This window comes from Zosterops lateralis (genome assembly GCF_965231275.1).
Source record: "Zosterops lateralis genome assembly, chromosome: 4".
Lineage (NCBI taxonomy): Eukaryota > Metazoa > Chordata > Aves > Passeriformes > Zosteropidae > Zosterops > Zosterops lateralis.
Genome location: NC_139765.1, coordinates 22,476,999 through 22,494,985, shown reverse-complemented (window position 1 = coordinate 22,494,985; position 17,987 = coordinate 22,476,999). Strand labels below are relative to the sequence as shown.

General features: G+C 44.3%; 1 protein-coding gene across 6 annotated transcripts in view; it reads left to right on the top strand.

Annotated features, from left to right (window-relative positions):
• Positions 1-17,987, top strand: part of CACNG2 (calcium voltage-gated channel auxiliary subunit gamma 2) — a 68,625-nt gene that overhangs the window by 16,460 nt on the left and 34,178 nt on the right. For all 6 annotated transcript variants that reach the window (XM_083858693.1, XM_083858691.1, XM_083858692.1 and 3 more), the window contains one exon: positions 335-480. In XM_083858693.1, coding sequence (XP_083714819.1) covers positions 339-480 — 142 coding nt within the window. In that variant the 5' untranslated portion in view covers positions 335-338. The remainder of the gene's footprint in view (positions 1-334; positions 481-17,987) is intronic.

Here is a 17,987-nt window from a genome sequence, read left to right as displayed (position 1 = left end):
TCTTTTCTCTCTCTTTTTTTTTTTCTTTTTTCCTTTTTCCTTTTTTTATATTTCAACCAGAACGTTTCTGATTTAAAAGGCAAACCTCTTCCCGTGTGATCTTTCTAATTTGCACTCTTTTCCGTGGGCTTTCTTACCTCCCTTTTTTGATATCTATCTCTCTCTCTATACCCATTATATTATTAGTCAGAATTATTTTTCTTTTATTTTATTAAACACACAGACCCCAAGAATCAGAAGGCGGTTGGGTATTTGTATAATGAAGAATTATGGGGCTCTTTGACAGAGGTGTTCAGATGCTTTTAACCACCGTTGGTGCTTTCGCTGCCTTCAGCCTGATGACCATAGCTGTGGGGACCGACTACTGGCTTTACTCCAGAGGGGTTTGCAAGACTAAAACTGTCAGTGAGAACGAAACCAGCAAAAAGAACGAGGAAGTCATGACCCATTCTGGATTATGGAGAACCTGCTGCCTGGAAGGTATTTGATTCTGGACCTCCACACACCCCCACCCCTTCCTCTCCCACCACCCCACGTTTCTCCCTCCTCCCTCCAATAAATCCCTCCACATTCCACCATTTTCTCACTTCATTTCTTTTGTGGTGGATTGAGAGTGGTGGGCTCAGTTACTGAGAGCACAGAGGCAAGAAGACAGGCAAAACATTCACTGTTCTGTTCCTTTCTCCCTTTTTCTTTCCCACCCTCCCCCCTCCCACCTTCCCCAAAAATTCACTTCTTCCCTCCAACTGGAATGATGTGTGTGTTACAAAACCACCGAGAGAACCTTTCAAAATGCAACTGTGCAGTCTGCCTGTCTTCAGCTTGTTTGTATTGCCTGGGTAAGCAATGCCAAAATGCTGTGTTATTGCTGTGCTCTGGCTGCAACCAGAGAGTGAAATAATTGCTCTCTTTGCAAATGGCTTATTTGCAAAGAGAAGACTGTGAGTGAGGGGCAATGTAGGGAGGAGGTGATTGCAAAGCACTTTGGATGCAATTTAGTTCGCTTTAGGAAGGAAAAATAGAGAAAGGGAAGCAACCATGTTATATCCAAAATGTCTCATACAGAACGATACCAGTCATCTCAAACAGAGTTCAGAGCATTTTGTAATGTCTGTAGGCAACCACATCTCACTGGGCTCGATGGAGAGGGGTCTAGTTGGCCACTGATTGATTTGGTTTGAGGCTGGGATTTTTCCCAGTTTGTTTGTTGTTGGGAGGGGGATTTTGTTTGAGGTTGGTTTTGGGGGTTGGGGTTTTTTTAAGGTTTATGGTAAAGACTTAAAATAAACAGGTCTCTGAATGGAGAAATCAGCTGAAGTCTGATGTGGTGAAACTGAACAGCAACTCAGTGACATGTCTGATGACAGAAGAGACACCACTGCAGCCAACTTCTGGAATCAGATGTTCTAAAGCAAGGGGGAAAGAAAAGAAGGGGCAGTGATTCACTTTTAAGTATGTGTTGCTGACTACTGCTATTGGTGTACGTGTGGGCTGGGGAGGTGGTCTTCAGCCTGTGCTAGAGGGAGAGGGACAACTGATGTAAATGAGTGGTTTATGTTACACACGTAGTGAGGAGAGAGTGAGAGAACAGGAGCGCACATTACAGTCCATTGTGAAAGCCCTGTTTGTGAATCAGCTCCCAGCTGGACGGTGGGCTGCTGGGGGTTCACGGACATCCAGGGATAAGATCAGTGTCTGCCAGTGTCCACCGGAGCTGGGTGTGCCTGGAGCTCCCTGTCGGGAGAGAAAGGCAAGTGGGTACTGAAGAACTGATTTTCTTAACCCAGCACTGGGAGATGGAAGGCGGGGGAAGGGGGAAATAAACTATGTATGTTTTGATGTCTCTCACCAAAGAGAGCTAAAGTTGCTGCTTGGAAATGGTTGTGTCCAGGAAGAAGCGTGAATTCCTCCCCCCCCCCCCCACCTCCCTTCTTGGTGCAAATGGTTGAGTGATGGCTGGACATGTTTTGAATAGCTAAGTGACTTCATTGAGCGATGGTCTATTTGACGCATACTGCATTTAGTGCCCTTTGTCAACCCAAACTGCTGCCTTTTAACATATCCTGCAGAGGAGCTCTATGCTGAATACTATATGCTGTATCCACGCCAGAAAATCAATAGCAGTAAATTAATGGGAGATGTTTTAAACACACTTGCTCACACACATGCACAGACTTCCTGCAAATAGATAAATACATTGAGGTATATATTAATAAAAAAATCAAAAACCTCTCACAGAGATATTCATTACAACCAGAGAAGAAGACATCTCCTTAATTAAAAATTAATGAGAGAGAGAAGGGAAAAAAAAAATCCATATGCAAAGCCATGCAGGGAAGAGAGGCTGCGGGGATGAACTCCCTTCCTGAGCCATGTCCCCAAGCTGGAGGGCGGAGGGAGGCTGGGGTGGAGATAGAAGGTATGAGGACCCCAGCCAGGAGAGGCAGTGAATTCAGATCATGTCTATCTGCCCACGGAGCCATACCCAGAGGGACGCAGTCTGAGGGGGAGGAGGGAGGGGTGGGTGAGGTTTGTCAGATTGGAGAAGCTCGGGGCTCCTTCTCTGACAGGACCCCACAGGCACTGTTGAGAAGTGGCTTGCATGGCAAAAGAATGTGCCAGGATGCTTCCAATTAAAAACTCTGAAGGGGCCCCAGCCCCCACAATGTTGCACTGCCAGCCCAGGTCCCCTGCCCTCCCTGCTGATACTCTCCAGTGGGCTAAAACCATAGCCCTACATGAATGGTGTGAAATCCAGCCTGAGCACAACCTGCGTGGCCCTGGCAGAGTGCTCTCGCTTACCCCACACATGTGAGGGTTGGGCTGGCCCAATACCCCAGCACTTGAATGCTGGGCAGCAGCAGCAAGTGGGGTAGGAGGGTGCAGTGCACTACAGGGGAGCTGAGCCCAGCTGAGTCCCTTGCCTGAGGGCACAGGTCACACTAAAACTTGGATAAGGCTTAGTTGCAAGAGCATCTCAGCAGAAGGCAAAACCATTCCCATAGGCACATGCTGAGCAGGGCATGAGCATAGACTTGCCCTGTGAGATGGCACAGCATAGGTTTGGCACTGCCACTGCTGTGATGCCTCTGCTTGGTTTCCCACAGTCCCACAGCCTGCATGGGGTGGTGGCTTGGTCCCAGGACAGCACAGCAAAATATCCCCACCAGCCCTTGGATGGCAGGGCTCTCACTGTCGTGTCTGATCAACCCAGTGGGGGGTTATCTTCTTTCTTGTCAAAAGGAATCAGAACAATGTCCCTGGATGATTCCCTCTCCCTGGTGAAAGCTTCCTGCTGGTGAACAGGAGAGAGAAGGATGCAGCAAAGGCTCCTTTCCCCCAAGCTACATAGAGTGGGTAGATTTGTGGAGGTAAGGGCTTGGTCCCAGGAGGCTGTAGAAAGGACAAAAACCCCTTTGATTTGTGCACAGCTTGCCCACGGTGTGGCAGAGGCACCTGACAAAGGATGTGGGACAGACATTCTTCTGCCTCGAGTAGGTGTCAGAGGAGGTATATAGGATGAGGGGAGGTAGTGAAGAGGAGGGCAGGAGGCTTTGTAACAAGAAAATAATCAAAGAAGGAGTTCAGACTGCCATCTGCTACTGGTAGGAAGCCTCTGATAATGTTGCCTTCATTTCTGGAAACGTGGAGGAACACTGGCATTAGTCAACACTGTAGGCTGTCAGAGATGGCGGACACCTCATGTTCAAGTTATCATGCTAATTGTCTTTTCTCTTCTTGGCCAAGAGATCCAGTAGCAAAAATGGATGTGAGCACTTATCTTGGGCCGTATGCACAGATATGTTGTAGTTAGAATTGCAGGCTTCTCTTGGAGAATTTGGTCCCCAGGCTTTCAATTTTTGGGTTTCCCTCTCTTCAGTCATTGTATTCCCTACAATGAACTTTCAGTCAGCATTTTCAGATCTTTGTATTACTTCTAAGAAGAGTGTCATTTGGGAAGTTCCTCCTCTATTAGGATTTCTTTCCCCCCTTCCTTGTGTCCTACAGTGAGCCCCTGCTCCATGGTGGGACTCAAGCAGGCAGGTGGTGTCAGTTCACGTTATTGCAGATCATGCTTTGGATTTTTTCCCTAATCTTCCTCCAGATAATTCTCTCTCTGACTTTGGGGTTGCCCAAATATGTCTCTGGGCCATTCGAAAGTCCGTGCCCTTCAAGAAAAATGGGGTTTTTTAGCCCTTTAGCTGTATAGGCACAAAACACACACAAACACTGAACAACAGAGATCTCCTAGTTCATGCCCCACATGGATGATGCACCTCTTACAACTTTGAAATGGCTGCGGATCTTCCAGCCTAATTCCTTCTTGGCACTGAATGTTTTAAAACCACTTTTTATTATGACTGATGCCTTGTCTAATTCTTTCATTAGCTTCTGTAGATCTCCTACAGGATCTCAAAAAGTGAGGGATGATGCCTTATCAGGGTCTTATGAAGCAAGTAAATGAAATCTATTTTATATCTGTAGGTTATTGGTTTTGTCATGTTGTCATTATTATTAAGAAATGGATAGGTCTGGGAGGCTTTTATACTGAGAAGGCGGGAGAGAAGAGTCCAGGGCAGAAGAGTGATGCACATGGGGTTAGACATCCCTGTAGATCTGACTGGTGTGAAGGCAAGTAATTGAATAGATGTTGGTGGAGAAAATAATTCCTGCCTAGAGACCCGTCCCAAAAAGAATTGATGAGCTGATCTGTTCCTTTTCCAGCTTGTTATATCTGAACAGTGCATGAGAGCTAAGTGTAGATTCAGTCTTTGCAAAAATGAAGAGCTGACAGCAAAGTGAGGCAGGGCACAGGCAGTGGACAAGCTTCTGCCAGACTATTCTGGCACTGCGTAGTTTCCTCTTGGTGCCTTCTCCCAATGCTATTTGATCCTGATGTACCTCTTCTCTTTCACATCCATTTTATGTGTAGGTTTTTTCCCTGTTTTCCCTCTTAGCTTTCATGATTTTATTTCTTTCAGCCATTGTTTCTAGTCAGGGTCCTTAGTTTTACTCTGCAGAATTGCCTACCGTGCTACTTCCAAGGATTCACAAATCTACAAAGGGTCCTTTGCTTTCATCCTTGCTGACCTAATCCAGGGTCTTTTCTGAAAATTCAGTGGGTGTAGCAGTAGATTAAATGAGGGTCTCCATGTCTTCACAGTTCGGGACCAGGAGCATCCCCCAAGCCCAGCCATGAAATGCAGCAGGAGGAAATGATCAGGCACAGAGCTGATGGTTGCTGGCATTACTTCTGCTGGGGAGAAAAAGGATTCAGAGCTGGACAGGCCTTGGGTGAAGAAGACAAAGGATTTTAAAAAGTGGGGTGGCAGATGGTGAGGAAGAATTACTCAGGATCCCAGACTTGGGTGGGTTTAGTTCTCCTCTCAGCTTAAATTCACACCTGACTGAAGTCACAGAGAAGGCAGGGATTTGAGGGGCTGAGACCTACAAGTTCATCTCCTTTGTAAGATTTGACAAGGAAATGCTGTTCCTCACTAGTGAGTTGCTAGAACAGACTTCTAAATTGCTTTTGAATTATGAATCTTCCTGCTGACAGAGAAAGAGGAATGGGTTAATACTGTCCTGAAATGCACCAGAAATTGCCTTGCTGAAAAGAGTGAGAGTGAAATGCAGTGGGAGGGACATGGAGGTGCAGTGTGGCAGCAGTAATGTATAAAGAAATTACACAGAGATAGAACAAACGTCTCTTTGCCAGGGAGACCAGAAGCTATTCCTATCTAATGTTTCCCTTTTAACCCATCCGTTTCCCCATGCAGCCCTCTGAGCCCCTGTCTCACTTGGTTGTGATTTGGTACGATCTAAGCAAGAGTTTTAGGGGAGTAGAACAACCGAGGTTTGACAGCAGAATCTCTATATTTATTTAATTTAAAAGCAGTAGCGAGGAGGTTGCCAGGGGGAGCGGGGAACATTTCAGGCTCTCAGATGGCTCTGCCCCCTGCCCCTGTTTTAAGAGCAGATTCCCAATCAAGCATACCCGGTTTATCCCAGGGGGAGCCCTCGCTGCTCCATTCTGTGCTGCTTCTCCCTTCCATATCTCACTCGTTGTCAGGGGATGTCTGCTGCCTTCTTTTCACAGGCATGAAACCTTCCCCCTTGCAAGGGGCTCTCAAGGAGGGAAGGGGACTGCTGCAGGGGGAATGGGGCTAGGGCTCTTGCTTCATGTCCTCCCCCCTCAGCCCCCAGTCCAAGGCAGCAGCCACCCAGCAGGGGAAATACAGAGCACAGAACTTGCTAGGTATATGCAGAATGTAATGTTAATACAATACACCTAAAAGTTATTTTCCCCTTCCCTGTATGACCCCAGCTTTTTCCTTACCCTCCATCTTTGACTCATTCTATCCATCTCCATTTCAATTTGTTCTCGTTTCACTCCCCTGTTTTTCCTCTTTATTTTTCCCTTTCATCTTTATGTCTCTTCTGTGCTTTCTCTCAAAAGCATCTTCTCCTTCATTATTTCTTCCTGCTTGTCTCCAAGTTCTCTGAGGCCCATCCCCCTTTCTCTTTCCTCTGTTTTGTTATCTTGTCCTTGGTCCTCTCCATCCCATTTAGTCCTGCTGTTGCATTTCTCTATCCTCTTTCCTCTTCTCCCCATCATCATTTCCCCCTGCCTGTACCCCATCTTACATGTAGTAATTCCCTCCAGCTAAAGGACTCCATTCTTTGGGAGCTGCGCTGCCTGTAGGCTCTAAATAAACACTTTTCTAACCTCTTTCTGGCTGTTCCCCTCCTTTCTCCAACCAGTGTCCCCTCCTCAAAGCACTGTATGATGCCAGTTGCAGTTGCTGTCTCCTCTGACCAGCAGCCCAGTTACCTCTGAGGGGGTTGAGACCTGAGCCCCTTCCTCTGCTCCCCTCATTGCTCACTGCCTGTGGTCAAGCCAACCTCCCTCCACTTTGCTGCTTCCAACCTCCCATGGCCGGAGGGCTCACTGGCAGCTCAGCTGATAAGCTGGCTCATCTGCGTGCAGCCAGCAACTGGGCTGGAAGGAGCTCATGGCAGCCCTAAATGCCCTCCCTGGCAACCCTCGGACATGGATCAGGCCAGGATCCAAATGGAAAATAATGGTCTCTCAAGCCATAACCCTGGGGTAGCTGTTGTGCACTACAGTGAAGGATCTCTGGTTGTCAGGGAGAAGAGTCTCAGCAAGCAGTCATCCTTCTTGAACTGTTTTCAGGGGAGTGATTTTCCCTGAGATTCTCAGGAGTACCTAAGGTGGGGAGGTGAATGGGGCTGGGAGCTCCAAGCCTCATGATTGCCTGAATGAACCTCTGTGAGGAGGGACAGAAGGTATCACTGGCTGGTGAGAAGAGAGGGAATGTGTACCATGCAGAGCTCCACATGTACTGTGGTGACTCACTGGGTGCCCGAAATGGGGACACTGCTGTTAAAGGTCTATTGCAGCACATGGCTGCAGACAGAAAAACCACCACCAGCAAATCCCCAAGCATAAGGAGTAAAGCAAAGGGGATAGCAGAGAGTGCAAAAGCAAGGGCCATCCAAGAGTGGAGTGTTGCAAAGGCAAAATAGGGTTCTTAAAGGAGGACAGGGACAAGGAGGAGTAGGAGAGACTGTGTATGAAGGCTAGGCATGTTTGCCTGGGAAAGGAGGTGAATGAGAGGGAAAGTGATTGGATTGTGTTGAATAATGAATGGGCTAGAGATGGTGGATCAGTAGCTCTTGATTTCCCCATTTTGTAACACACAGACAAGAGGACCTGACAGAAGTCACGGGAGACCCAGTTAAAGCTTTCTCATTTGATGCATGTCAGGGCTGTGGAGCTCATTGCCATTGGAGCTCTCATGGCCAAGATTTTAACAACATTTAGCAAGCAAGTGGACATTTACGACAGAGTTCACAAAAATTAAGCATCCTTCTAATGGATGTGAACAGCATTTTGGGTGTTTTGTAATTCAGCAATTAAGCTAGTCGCCATAAAAACTAGCATAACATTTTACAAGGGCACTCTATCCCCTATCTGACTGCCATGTGGTTCTTGCCTCTTCCCTGAAACATTTTCCAGGGATTAAACAGAGCTCAGATTTACTTAGTCTGGCATTTCTTTTGTTTCTAGATGCTATGCTGTGCAGTTGCAATGTAAGATGTAAACTAGGCCTGCCTTTCTGCTGGTGTCAATGACTGCCCTAATTTGACAAATTAACAGTGAGTTTAGGTATTTTTATCATATTTTGCTAGGAAGGATCTGGGATAGAGAGCAATTAAGAGCATATGGAATTACGTGGAATCCTTTTTCTTCACACTCCAGGGTATAAAGTAAGTAGTTGGCAAGGAAGGTGCTATATATGTGCAAAGAATTATTATTGTTGAAATCCCTGCTTCCCAGAAAGCAATAGGTGTTGGGTCTCTTTGATGCTATCACGACTAAATTAAAAATGAGGTTGTCTCTTTTCTCTTATATGTGTGGAACTGATTACTGCACTGGCATCTGATGACATACAATACCGTAGTGTTTCTATGCACAAGAGATGGAGGCCCAATTCTCCCCTCGTTTGCTCTGATGTAACCTCAGTGACTCGGATGGAACCACGCTGCTCATGCTGCCCGTGTAGGCAAGGGGAGATGGAGGCTGAGGAAGGGCTGTGCATGCTTTAAACACCCACGCCCCCAAGGTCACCGCGTGTCCCCACTCCACCAGTGACATACCAAATAAAACCAGGGGCTAAATTCTTTCTAGTGTGAGTGGGTGCAACAGCCTCAAAGGTAATGAGATTCTGCATTTATTTATGCCAGCTGTTCACCAAGCCCAGCACTTCCTTTTTTAACTGTTTTCATCATCTTTCACCCTCATTAGAAAAATTCAACTTGCCTGCTCTTCCTGTGGGGCAAAAATTCTCATATAGATTCCTCAGCTTGGATGGATGAGTGCATAAAGTGGCAGAGGTGACTTGCTGGAATTCACCTTTCTCTTCTTTCTGCATTTCCATCTTTATCTGAATCTCTCTTTTTTTTTTTATTGACAGCCTTCTGTCTTCCAGACTCATTTATTCTCCTTGTGTTACAGAAAAGCTCTCCCATAAAATTCCAAACTACTCAATCAGAGTTTTCATACCAAACCCTGCAGGATAGGTGAAATCCACTTCTGTTTCTGTGGCACAGGTGACTAAAGTATTTATACCAGCTTCCTATTAAATCTGTAACTCCCCAGAGAAGCATATGGACTTTATATTGCACTTCCTATTCCCTCAGAGCATATACTCCTATCTTTTAGCTGTAAAAAACAGAAAATGAGGATGGTATACAAAAACTTGAGAATGCAATGTCATCCTATTCATGGGTAGGGATTTTTCTGATGTATGTTTTTGCTAGAAGCAAACATCTAAAAATTTCTGATTTAGCTTGTTGTATAAAGAATACATTCTGTCAAATAAAGAATAACACTATCCACCTCCGTTCCTTAGATTTTCTATCCCTTTCTGATTTTTCTCTTCCTATTTCTCAGTTTTCATTCTCCTTCTGAACATGGTTTTTTTTTAGTGCTGGTTTTAGTTTTCTCCTCCCACTCCTTCATAACAACATTTCATTCTTAAATTTGCTATCACTCAGAGAACTTCTCTCTTTCTTCAGGTCTTGTTTACATCACCAGTGTAGCTGCTGTGAGATGGATCATACTTGAACACTGAATACTTCCCAGGTTTATGGTTGTGTTCATTCAGTATCACAAATCACTGTGAATCAAACAACTTTTCATCCAACCCTATCCAACCCTATTTGCTGACTTCTGCAACCTTACTGTTACCTGTCCACTGTAAACAGTAAATTTCTGACAACCGGTTCCTGGAGCTTAATCTCCTCCTGAGGATGTTGGATAATATTTTTCTTTCTTAGTTCAGTTTTCTTTCACTCTTGGTTTCCATTTTTCCTCTTTCTCTTCATATTCTTCTTCAGAATTCACTGTTTCTTCTTCTCATCCCTTTTTCTCCACATCATCTCTCGTGTCTGCATTTTTCTCCCTCAGTCCTAACCCCTTATGACGTTTCTGCTCTTCCCTTTACATTCTAGCCCATAGTCCTCCTGGGTAGGGACAAGTACTCTTGATCCCATCCCATTCAGCCTCTTTGGAGAGGTGGTAGAAAAGGACTCACAACTAAGTCTGTTTAAATGTGCATGTGTGCACGTGTGCATCTCCTTTCAGATACGATTGGTATGAAAGATTGGTGGTTGAGATGAAATAATTTGATTTTGACTTTTGCCTTTCAGACAGCCATGAGGAGTCATTCCCAAATGTAGATGCCCCCCAGAACTGCCTTCAGAGTACAGGGTCTCAAGGGACCAATCATCAAGAATTTCTGCTGCTTCGTTTTAGATTCAAGCATTGCCTTTTTCCTTAGGCTGAGGGTCATGGGTTTTTGAAGGGCAGTGGCAGAATCATGAAAGAAGACATTTTTCTCTTGCTCATTTTTGAGTGAGGAGTGAATGAAACAGATGACAGACACCCTTTATAGGCAGCTGCTGTTGTCTCTTAAGGTGTCACCATCACAAGAAAAGTGGTTGTAATTGGGGAGCTTCAAGATCAGTAGCGCCTGAAAGGACTTGAGCAGAAAAGAATGTCATCCTGCCTGAAGGCAGGGGGGAGGGAGACGGAAATCAAATATTCAGAGACTAAGAAATCAAATGCAGGGAATGGGTTGGCACCACTATAAAGTTTTACTGAATTTCATGACCACAGGATGGATGATTTCCCTGTATTTGGGAGTTCCTAATTGGCCACAAACAGGAGGAACATTGTAAGCAAGGTGAAGAGCTGGATTAGTGTATTTTGGGGACAGCAAGAGGGGCTAGTGTCCAGTGGAAACAGCTGGGTGAGAGACTGAGATGCCCAACACACTGTAGAAATGCAGTAGGAGCAAGAAAAGGTCCAGGAATAGCTATCTCCAGGCTCCTTTCTCCTCCAGTTGCTTCAGAGCACTACTGCAGTGCATGCTTTTGGTATGAGGGATGCTACAGTTTGGTGTAAAGCTTCTGTCCCAGATATTCCTGAAAATGCCTGCCTGGAGCCCTATGATCTCAGTGTATGCAGCACATAGAGAAATTGTACCTTGACCTGTGAAATAACAGAAGTGGAGACATGTAGCTGTTCCCTCAAGAAATAACCAGGCTTAAGTTCCTTCATATTTTCCAGGCTTGGAGGGATTGGACAGTGGGCTAGACCTCAAAGTCTTCCAGACATTCAGTTGTTTTATTCTCTCCTGCTGCCCTTGTGTCTCCAAAAGTAGGAGCCATGTATTTCTTTCAAGCCATGTATTTTCAAGGGAAAATACACAAAAAAGTTCAATAGGAGAATTTGGGAGGAAGCCTGGGAGGATGATGGGGTCTCTCATGACATATAAGGGTTTGATGCAACCAGAGCAGCTGTGAACAAGCTTGCTGCTGGAGATAATTAGAGCTCAACATTTCACAGTGTCCTTTAGCTGAGGATTCCATTGGAACTGTACTCAATAGTCTCAAAGGGAACAACTGCCAAGAGCAGAGCAGAGGAGTGCAGCTGCTTTGCTGTTGGGAAAGGGAGCAAAAGAGAAAATAATATGTCTATCCTGCCAAGTGAACTGCAATGCAAACAGCAGCACAGAACAGGAAAATGCAAGGGACTGACAATTTTTCTAAATTTTAGGTGAGCACCTAATCATTGTATAACTCTTTCTCAATCATTGTTCTGTTATTCCCCTCTTCATCCATCACTTCGTCCATCTGTTCATAGGAAAGCATAACTCAGAAAGGCCAAGAATGGCTTTCCAGGAAATAATTCCAGCAGCTGTCTAAGATCACAGGAGAAAGGTGTTTTTCTGTGTGCTGCATCATTACAGCTTGGCCCACATTTACAGGAACAGTGAGGGGGAAAGCATTCAGAGCAAAGCAAGACTGTGAGAAAGAGCATTGTGATGATACAAAGGCAACAGGACTTTTATTCTTCTGCAGAAACTGAAGGGATGGGTTGTTTCTGGGAATAAACTGACTCAGCTGCGAAAGCCTCTCTGCTCGCTAGAAGCGGAGGGACATTTGGGGCTGGAAGGGTCTGTGACAGCTGGAAAGCAGAGTTGGCCAGAAGGAAACAAGAGAGGACCCAGGACTTGGCCACAGCATGACAAGGGAAGGTGGTAATAGGAATGTAGTGTGAGTGCTGGAAGGAGATAATTGAGATACATGGTCTGAAAGAGGAAGATGAGTCAGAAGAAATCCTGGGACTCAGAGGTAGAATTGCTGAGAGAAGCAGGAGTATCAGCTGGAGCTGATGGATGGAGAGACAGACCTCCTCATCCACCTCCTCTGAATTATGGAATGGGATGGCTGTTGCCAACATCTGCCACCACTAACAGCCCTCTCTCTTGTTCCTTCCTGCCATAGTCCATGGGAGAAAGAAGGGTTCAGACATGGAAAGACTGGGCAGGATTAATCAAATAGACCAACCAGCCTTGGACCTCCAGCAATTTGGAAAGTGTGACCCATGGTTTTGGCTCCATAAAGTAAAGTTTGAAAAGAGAAAGAAACAAACTAGTTGGAGTGTGAAATTTTAGACTTGACTTGGTGAAGCCAAGAAAGGCAGGCACAGCCACCTCATACACTGAAACTCTCTGCTGGTCTCACAGCTGGAAGCACATGAAATTATCCTCTTTCTGGAGTCTCTGGGTACAGTTTTCATGGCAAAGAACCAATGGCTTGGCTAGATTACCTTTGGTAAACCAGAGGAACCAGCACTCAATGCACCTCTTCAGCTGCTGTTCTTTGGTGGAGATTTTCTGAGAATTTTACCTTTTCTTGCCATTGTGCCACTACAGCTGCACAAAAAATGCTTCACATAGGGTGGAAACATCTTTATGCTAGACACTGTGCATGCACAAAACTGTTGTCCCTACATCAAAGAAGTGGCATTTTAAGATGACAAATGACATATGAAAGGCAGCAAATGTGTAGAACTTGTTTCTGTGTTGCTGCCTTTGACATCACTAAGATTACACCTAGATCTGACTTCATCTTCTTCTCCAGGCTGAGCAGAATGCAGAACCCACTGCCTAGCACCACGCAGTGCCAGGAGGAGATTCCCAAATAACTCTAAGCAAGTTAGCTTAGGTATTTCAAGTGCTAATGGCTACTCAAGCACGGTGCCTGCACAGTACGTAAGCTGTGCATCTGAGAGCCATCAGGATGCAGTGCTTACTCAGGTGTGCAGATTCCAAAAGCCATGCAAGGTCACATTCCATTGTGCCATGGGGACTTGTAGTAAGAGCCTCTCTCAGTTCTCAGTCCAAATCTAATTCCTGTATCCCCAGAGAGGCATTCCTAAGTGACAGGAGGGGTTTTCCCCCATGCTTGGAAACCACGAGTGGTCTGAAAGAAATAAATTATCTCATCTCATCTCATCTCATCTCATCTCATCTCATCTCATCTCATCTCAGTGTTCCTATGGGAGGGGCATTGTATTATTTGGGGCTCTGAAATGGAGCTTGGCCCAGACGTGTGTGCAAGTGCTTGAGAAAGTGCACACTTCATGAGCCAGAAGATGCCATCAGAGCTGGATTTCTCCTTTGCAGTTTTAGCAGGCATGGCTGAAGGACACAGACACTAATCTCCATGTGACCTGCAGATCCTGTCCTTTCATGTGAGGGCTGAAGCTTGCTGAAAAGGCAATGCTGGAATGCTTTTGCCCATGTATCCCAGGGTATCTGCCCTGGGGATACACGGCCACTTCTGTCTCTAGAGTTGTCACTTACCAGTGAAAATTCACTGGATTCATGACAAAACTGCTGGATTTACCAGCAAAGAAATAGTTTGTTCTCAAAATAAATAAAATCTGATCTGGAGGTGGTGATTTACTCAGACACCCAAGAGATCACTTTTTTTGAGTATCTTGTTTAATTCTCACTGCGACTGCTAGTTTTGTCAATCTACATCTTAGTTTTCTCAAGAAAGAAAAAGTATAATATATTACAGGGCTTCTTCCCATAACAAAAACGATGGAAAAGACCCAAGGAGAGGAAAGCTCCATGCTCATCATTTCACTGAGCTGCACCACAGCAGGGACAGTGGTAAAACCCACATTCAAATAAATTCTGAAGACCTATATGAAGCTCTTCTCTTCCTTGGGATCCACATGAAGAATTAGATCTCTGCAACAGATACACAGTCTGTAGCTTTTCCTAAATAATGAACTAATCAGAAAGACTAAAAATAGGCTGCACTGGAACATCAGTTCAGCCATTTGGAATGTAGAGCAAACGGCACTGAATGTGTTTAATGAAGTGAAAGAGCTTTGTTTTTAATCATTGAGCTATTGATAAATTGCTGATAGGTGATCAAATGTGGACTGTGCTTTCAAAATGCTGTGACTTTTTGAACCTGCCAAGACCCTCTTGAGCCACTCCTGATCCTGTCACTGCTAATGTAGTAGGACTTCCTGCCCTTTTCAGGACTTAAAATAAGAATAACCGTAACATCATCTTTTTTCTTTTTTTTTTTTCTGGGTAACAAACATCTAGCCTCTAGGCCAGTGATCAATTTTCAAGACTAAATGTTCATAGTTGTACAAAATCAGACCCTGGGAACTGGGTCGGATATGTGAGAGAAGATGACAAGATGGGAGGTAGATCAGTTCACATCTCTACATGCTGTTATCAGGATAACATCAAGGCATTAGATTAGGAAGATGGGGAGAGTGAATGAGGGAGAATATGTTTTTTAATTGTACAGCAGCAAAAAATTAGTGGGGAATCACCACAGACCCTATGGCGAGGGAAGATTTCATTTTCATGCAGGGAAGGAAGTAAGCTGGATCCTCATAGACGTTAGACCAAAGGAAGTAAGGAAAACTGAGTCTCTAATGGAAATTTAGGTCTGTTGTGAGGTTTGAGAGAATACTATTGAACTAGTTTAGTTCATTACAGACTCTACTGGCCATCTTAGACAGACTAAATCTTCCAGCATGTCTGGATCCTACTTGGTCCAGAATGACAGAGGAAGAGAAAAGAGTCTTAAGCAGAGTCCACATGTCCCTTAATTAATGTCATCCAAGATTTTCCCTACATATGGAATGCCTTCAGATAGAATGTAAGCAAAATTATTTGTTGTTTTGTGCTGTTAAATGGGCTGAATCAACTGGAATGAATTTGAGGACTGAGCCCTATACACCTGCTCTGGCTGAAGTATGCTCATACATCAGTGATCTTAGGAGGCAGTTTGCTGTGCACCTTAAAGCTATCTTTACTTTTCCTTTCAGTGGAGAAAAACCACAGTGTCTTTCTCACAGTCTGCAGGAAATCTCAAACCACATTTGAGATATAGTTTATACACTACAACAATTTTGTAACACTGGTTTACTTAGAACACACAGTTCTTAGCATTCCTAGATTAATGTTGATGTGTCCCCCTCCCAAAGTGGGGGCACGTCATCCAACCTATGCTAAGTCAGTATAGCAATTCAGTCTGACTGAATATTTGTATTCTGCTTATAAACTCATGAATTATTCAATTCCGTCCTATTTGGAACCAGGTTTTCCTTTTAACCTCAACTGCAAACCAACTGTCCATCAGTTGTGATGTGCTCATACCTTAGGGTGATGAGAGCAGCAGAAAAGCCTAAATGGGTTGCTAGAAAGTGCTACCAGTAAAATACAGATGCATTTCATTAGTGTTGGGAGGATTGGCAGCTCTTTAATTGTATGAATCACCCAATGGGTGTGTTCCCAAAGCCAATCGGAGCGTGCCAGTTCAGTAGAACCACAGTGAGCAACACTGTACTGCGTCATTCAGCATTCTCCAGTGAATGATTAAATCCATGTCATTTGCCATAATTCAAATGTTGTCACAGGGTCAGTCTTGTGGGTCATGCTAGGTTATCATGGGGATTTTGCACTGGTTCTATCAGGTACTACTGTGTCACACAGGTCTTTTTGAGGTCATGCTGGGTTCTTCAGATACCATCTCTTGAACTCACTTGGAGCCCTGTTGGAGTGTATCAGGGGAATGATGAGAAGAGTTTGCTGTGTAGCCTTCTACTGCACTGGGTTAAAGCTACTTCTCACAGCTGAAGTATCTCTTCCCTGGAAAATGTGCATTTTTCTCATTTATTAGTTTAAGCAGACACTGTGACATTTGTGATTTTGCGTTCCAAAACAACACCTGCCCAAGACCTAAAATTATCTAGTCTTGAGGCAGTGGCTTCTTTTTTTCAGACAGAAAGCATCATGCTATTTCAGTTAATTCTATTGCTGCCTGACTCCTTGGAGTCAGATCCTGCCCTGTGCTAACATTGCTGCACTTTGGTGGTTTAAATTCCTATTATCAGGAACTCCCACATAGCCAGGAAATGCATAAGCTTTCCCTCAGTGAGGGGATGTGACTGAAGGACAAACACTAAAAGACATCACGTTCCAGGAGTCCCCTGCTACAGTGGTCCCTTGTTTTCAGTTAGGATTTGGTCAGGTATATGTTACAAAGCCTTGAGGTACTCCAGCTTCTATCAGAGACGAAGCCAATTTCTTCTGGTCTGTTGATCAGAAAAACACAAATGCAGCACAAAGCTGCCTTTAACCCCACACCAACCATCCTGCTTCAGGCACCATTGAGAAAGCTGGAAATCCACAGCTTCCCTCCAGAAGTCACTTTGAATGGCATGAGTTTAAAATGTTGACATTTTTATGCACAGAGAGACTATTTTATGTTTTTTAAGGACCATTATGGCATCCTGTGAGGTCTGTGTGGTTAATTGAGTAGTAACTGATGCTTACTTTTACAGAAAAATAATCTAAGAATAGTGTCAATAATATTTTTAAACCCCTCAAAATAAATTTATTTTCCATTACACACATGGCCCCTCTAGAACAAAATGTGGTAGATCATGGTATGAAAGTTTTGCTGGTGCCAATCAAGATGACATTCCAAACCACTAGTGCCATCACTGGTCACATAAACAAAGGCTAATAGATGAATTACTGAAAACAATGTCCCAATTTTCAGCAGCAAAACCAATGCTGCTGGGTGAGGTTTCAACTTGTGCTTCCTATGCATGTGATTGCTGTCCTCTGCTCAGAGCAACAGAAGCCATTCTGGTAGTGCATGGTTTTTCAGCCCTTGATGCTTTTCATTACCCAGAGTCTCTGGAGCATAAGAAAATGCTCCCATGCCCATCCTATTACTGGAAAATTTCAGACATGGGAAGGTTAAGTGATTAGCAAAGCATACAAAAAGACTGCAGCAGAGCTGAACTCACTTTTCACCAAGCCACAAGTCCATATCATATCACTCTGCCTTCCTTCCAAACTGCTATTTACCTGGCCCCACCTCCCATCACACCATGGAAGGAGATTGACTGTTTTCCAAGTGTGAAGTACATGGATGTTCTCTAAAGCTCCAGGGAAATGTCATGGATAGCAATCAGTAACATATTAGAGCCAATACAAACTCTAAGGTACTTCTTTCAAGCTCCCAGATCCTTTGAACATAGAAGGTCTCTGCTGGAGCCACATCAGATGTTGCTGGTCTTCTATTAGAGTCAGTGAGTGAGGCTGGAAAAAAAGTTGTTCCCTCTGAAACTGAAATCAAACTCTTATTTTCCTCAGCAGAAATATTTTAAGTCATTCATTATTATCTTTTTCTTCTCTGCAAAGCAATGCCTGATTGATACTCAGAGGCTTTAAGAACCAAAGAGGAAAGACAGAACACTGGGGTATTGTTCTTGCTCCAGTTGGAAGCTTACCTGGCACATAAAAAACGTTTTATTAAAAAAACAAACCAATCCTGCAATGCTTTGAGCGAGAAGCAGAAAAGAGCAAGGGAGATAGAAAAATAAAATCCATGCTGTTTAAGTCTAGGGCAGAGACAGGAAAATAAGGCATGAAGTTGACATATTGGGTCAAATCCATGGCTACTACAAGTAAGCATGAACTACTAATTCTTACGTTCAGCAATGATGCATGTGAGGCTAAGACGCAGATTATTTCATTTAGCCTTTGTGATGT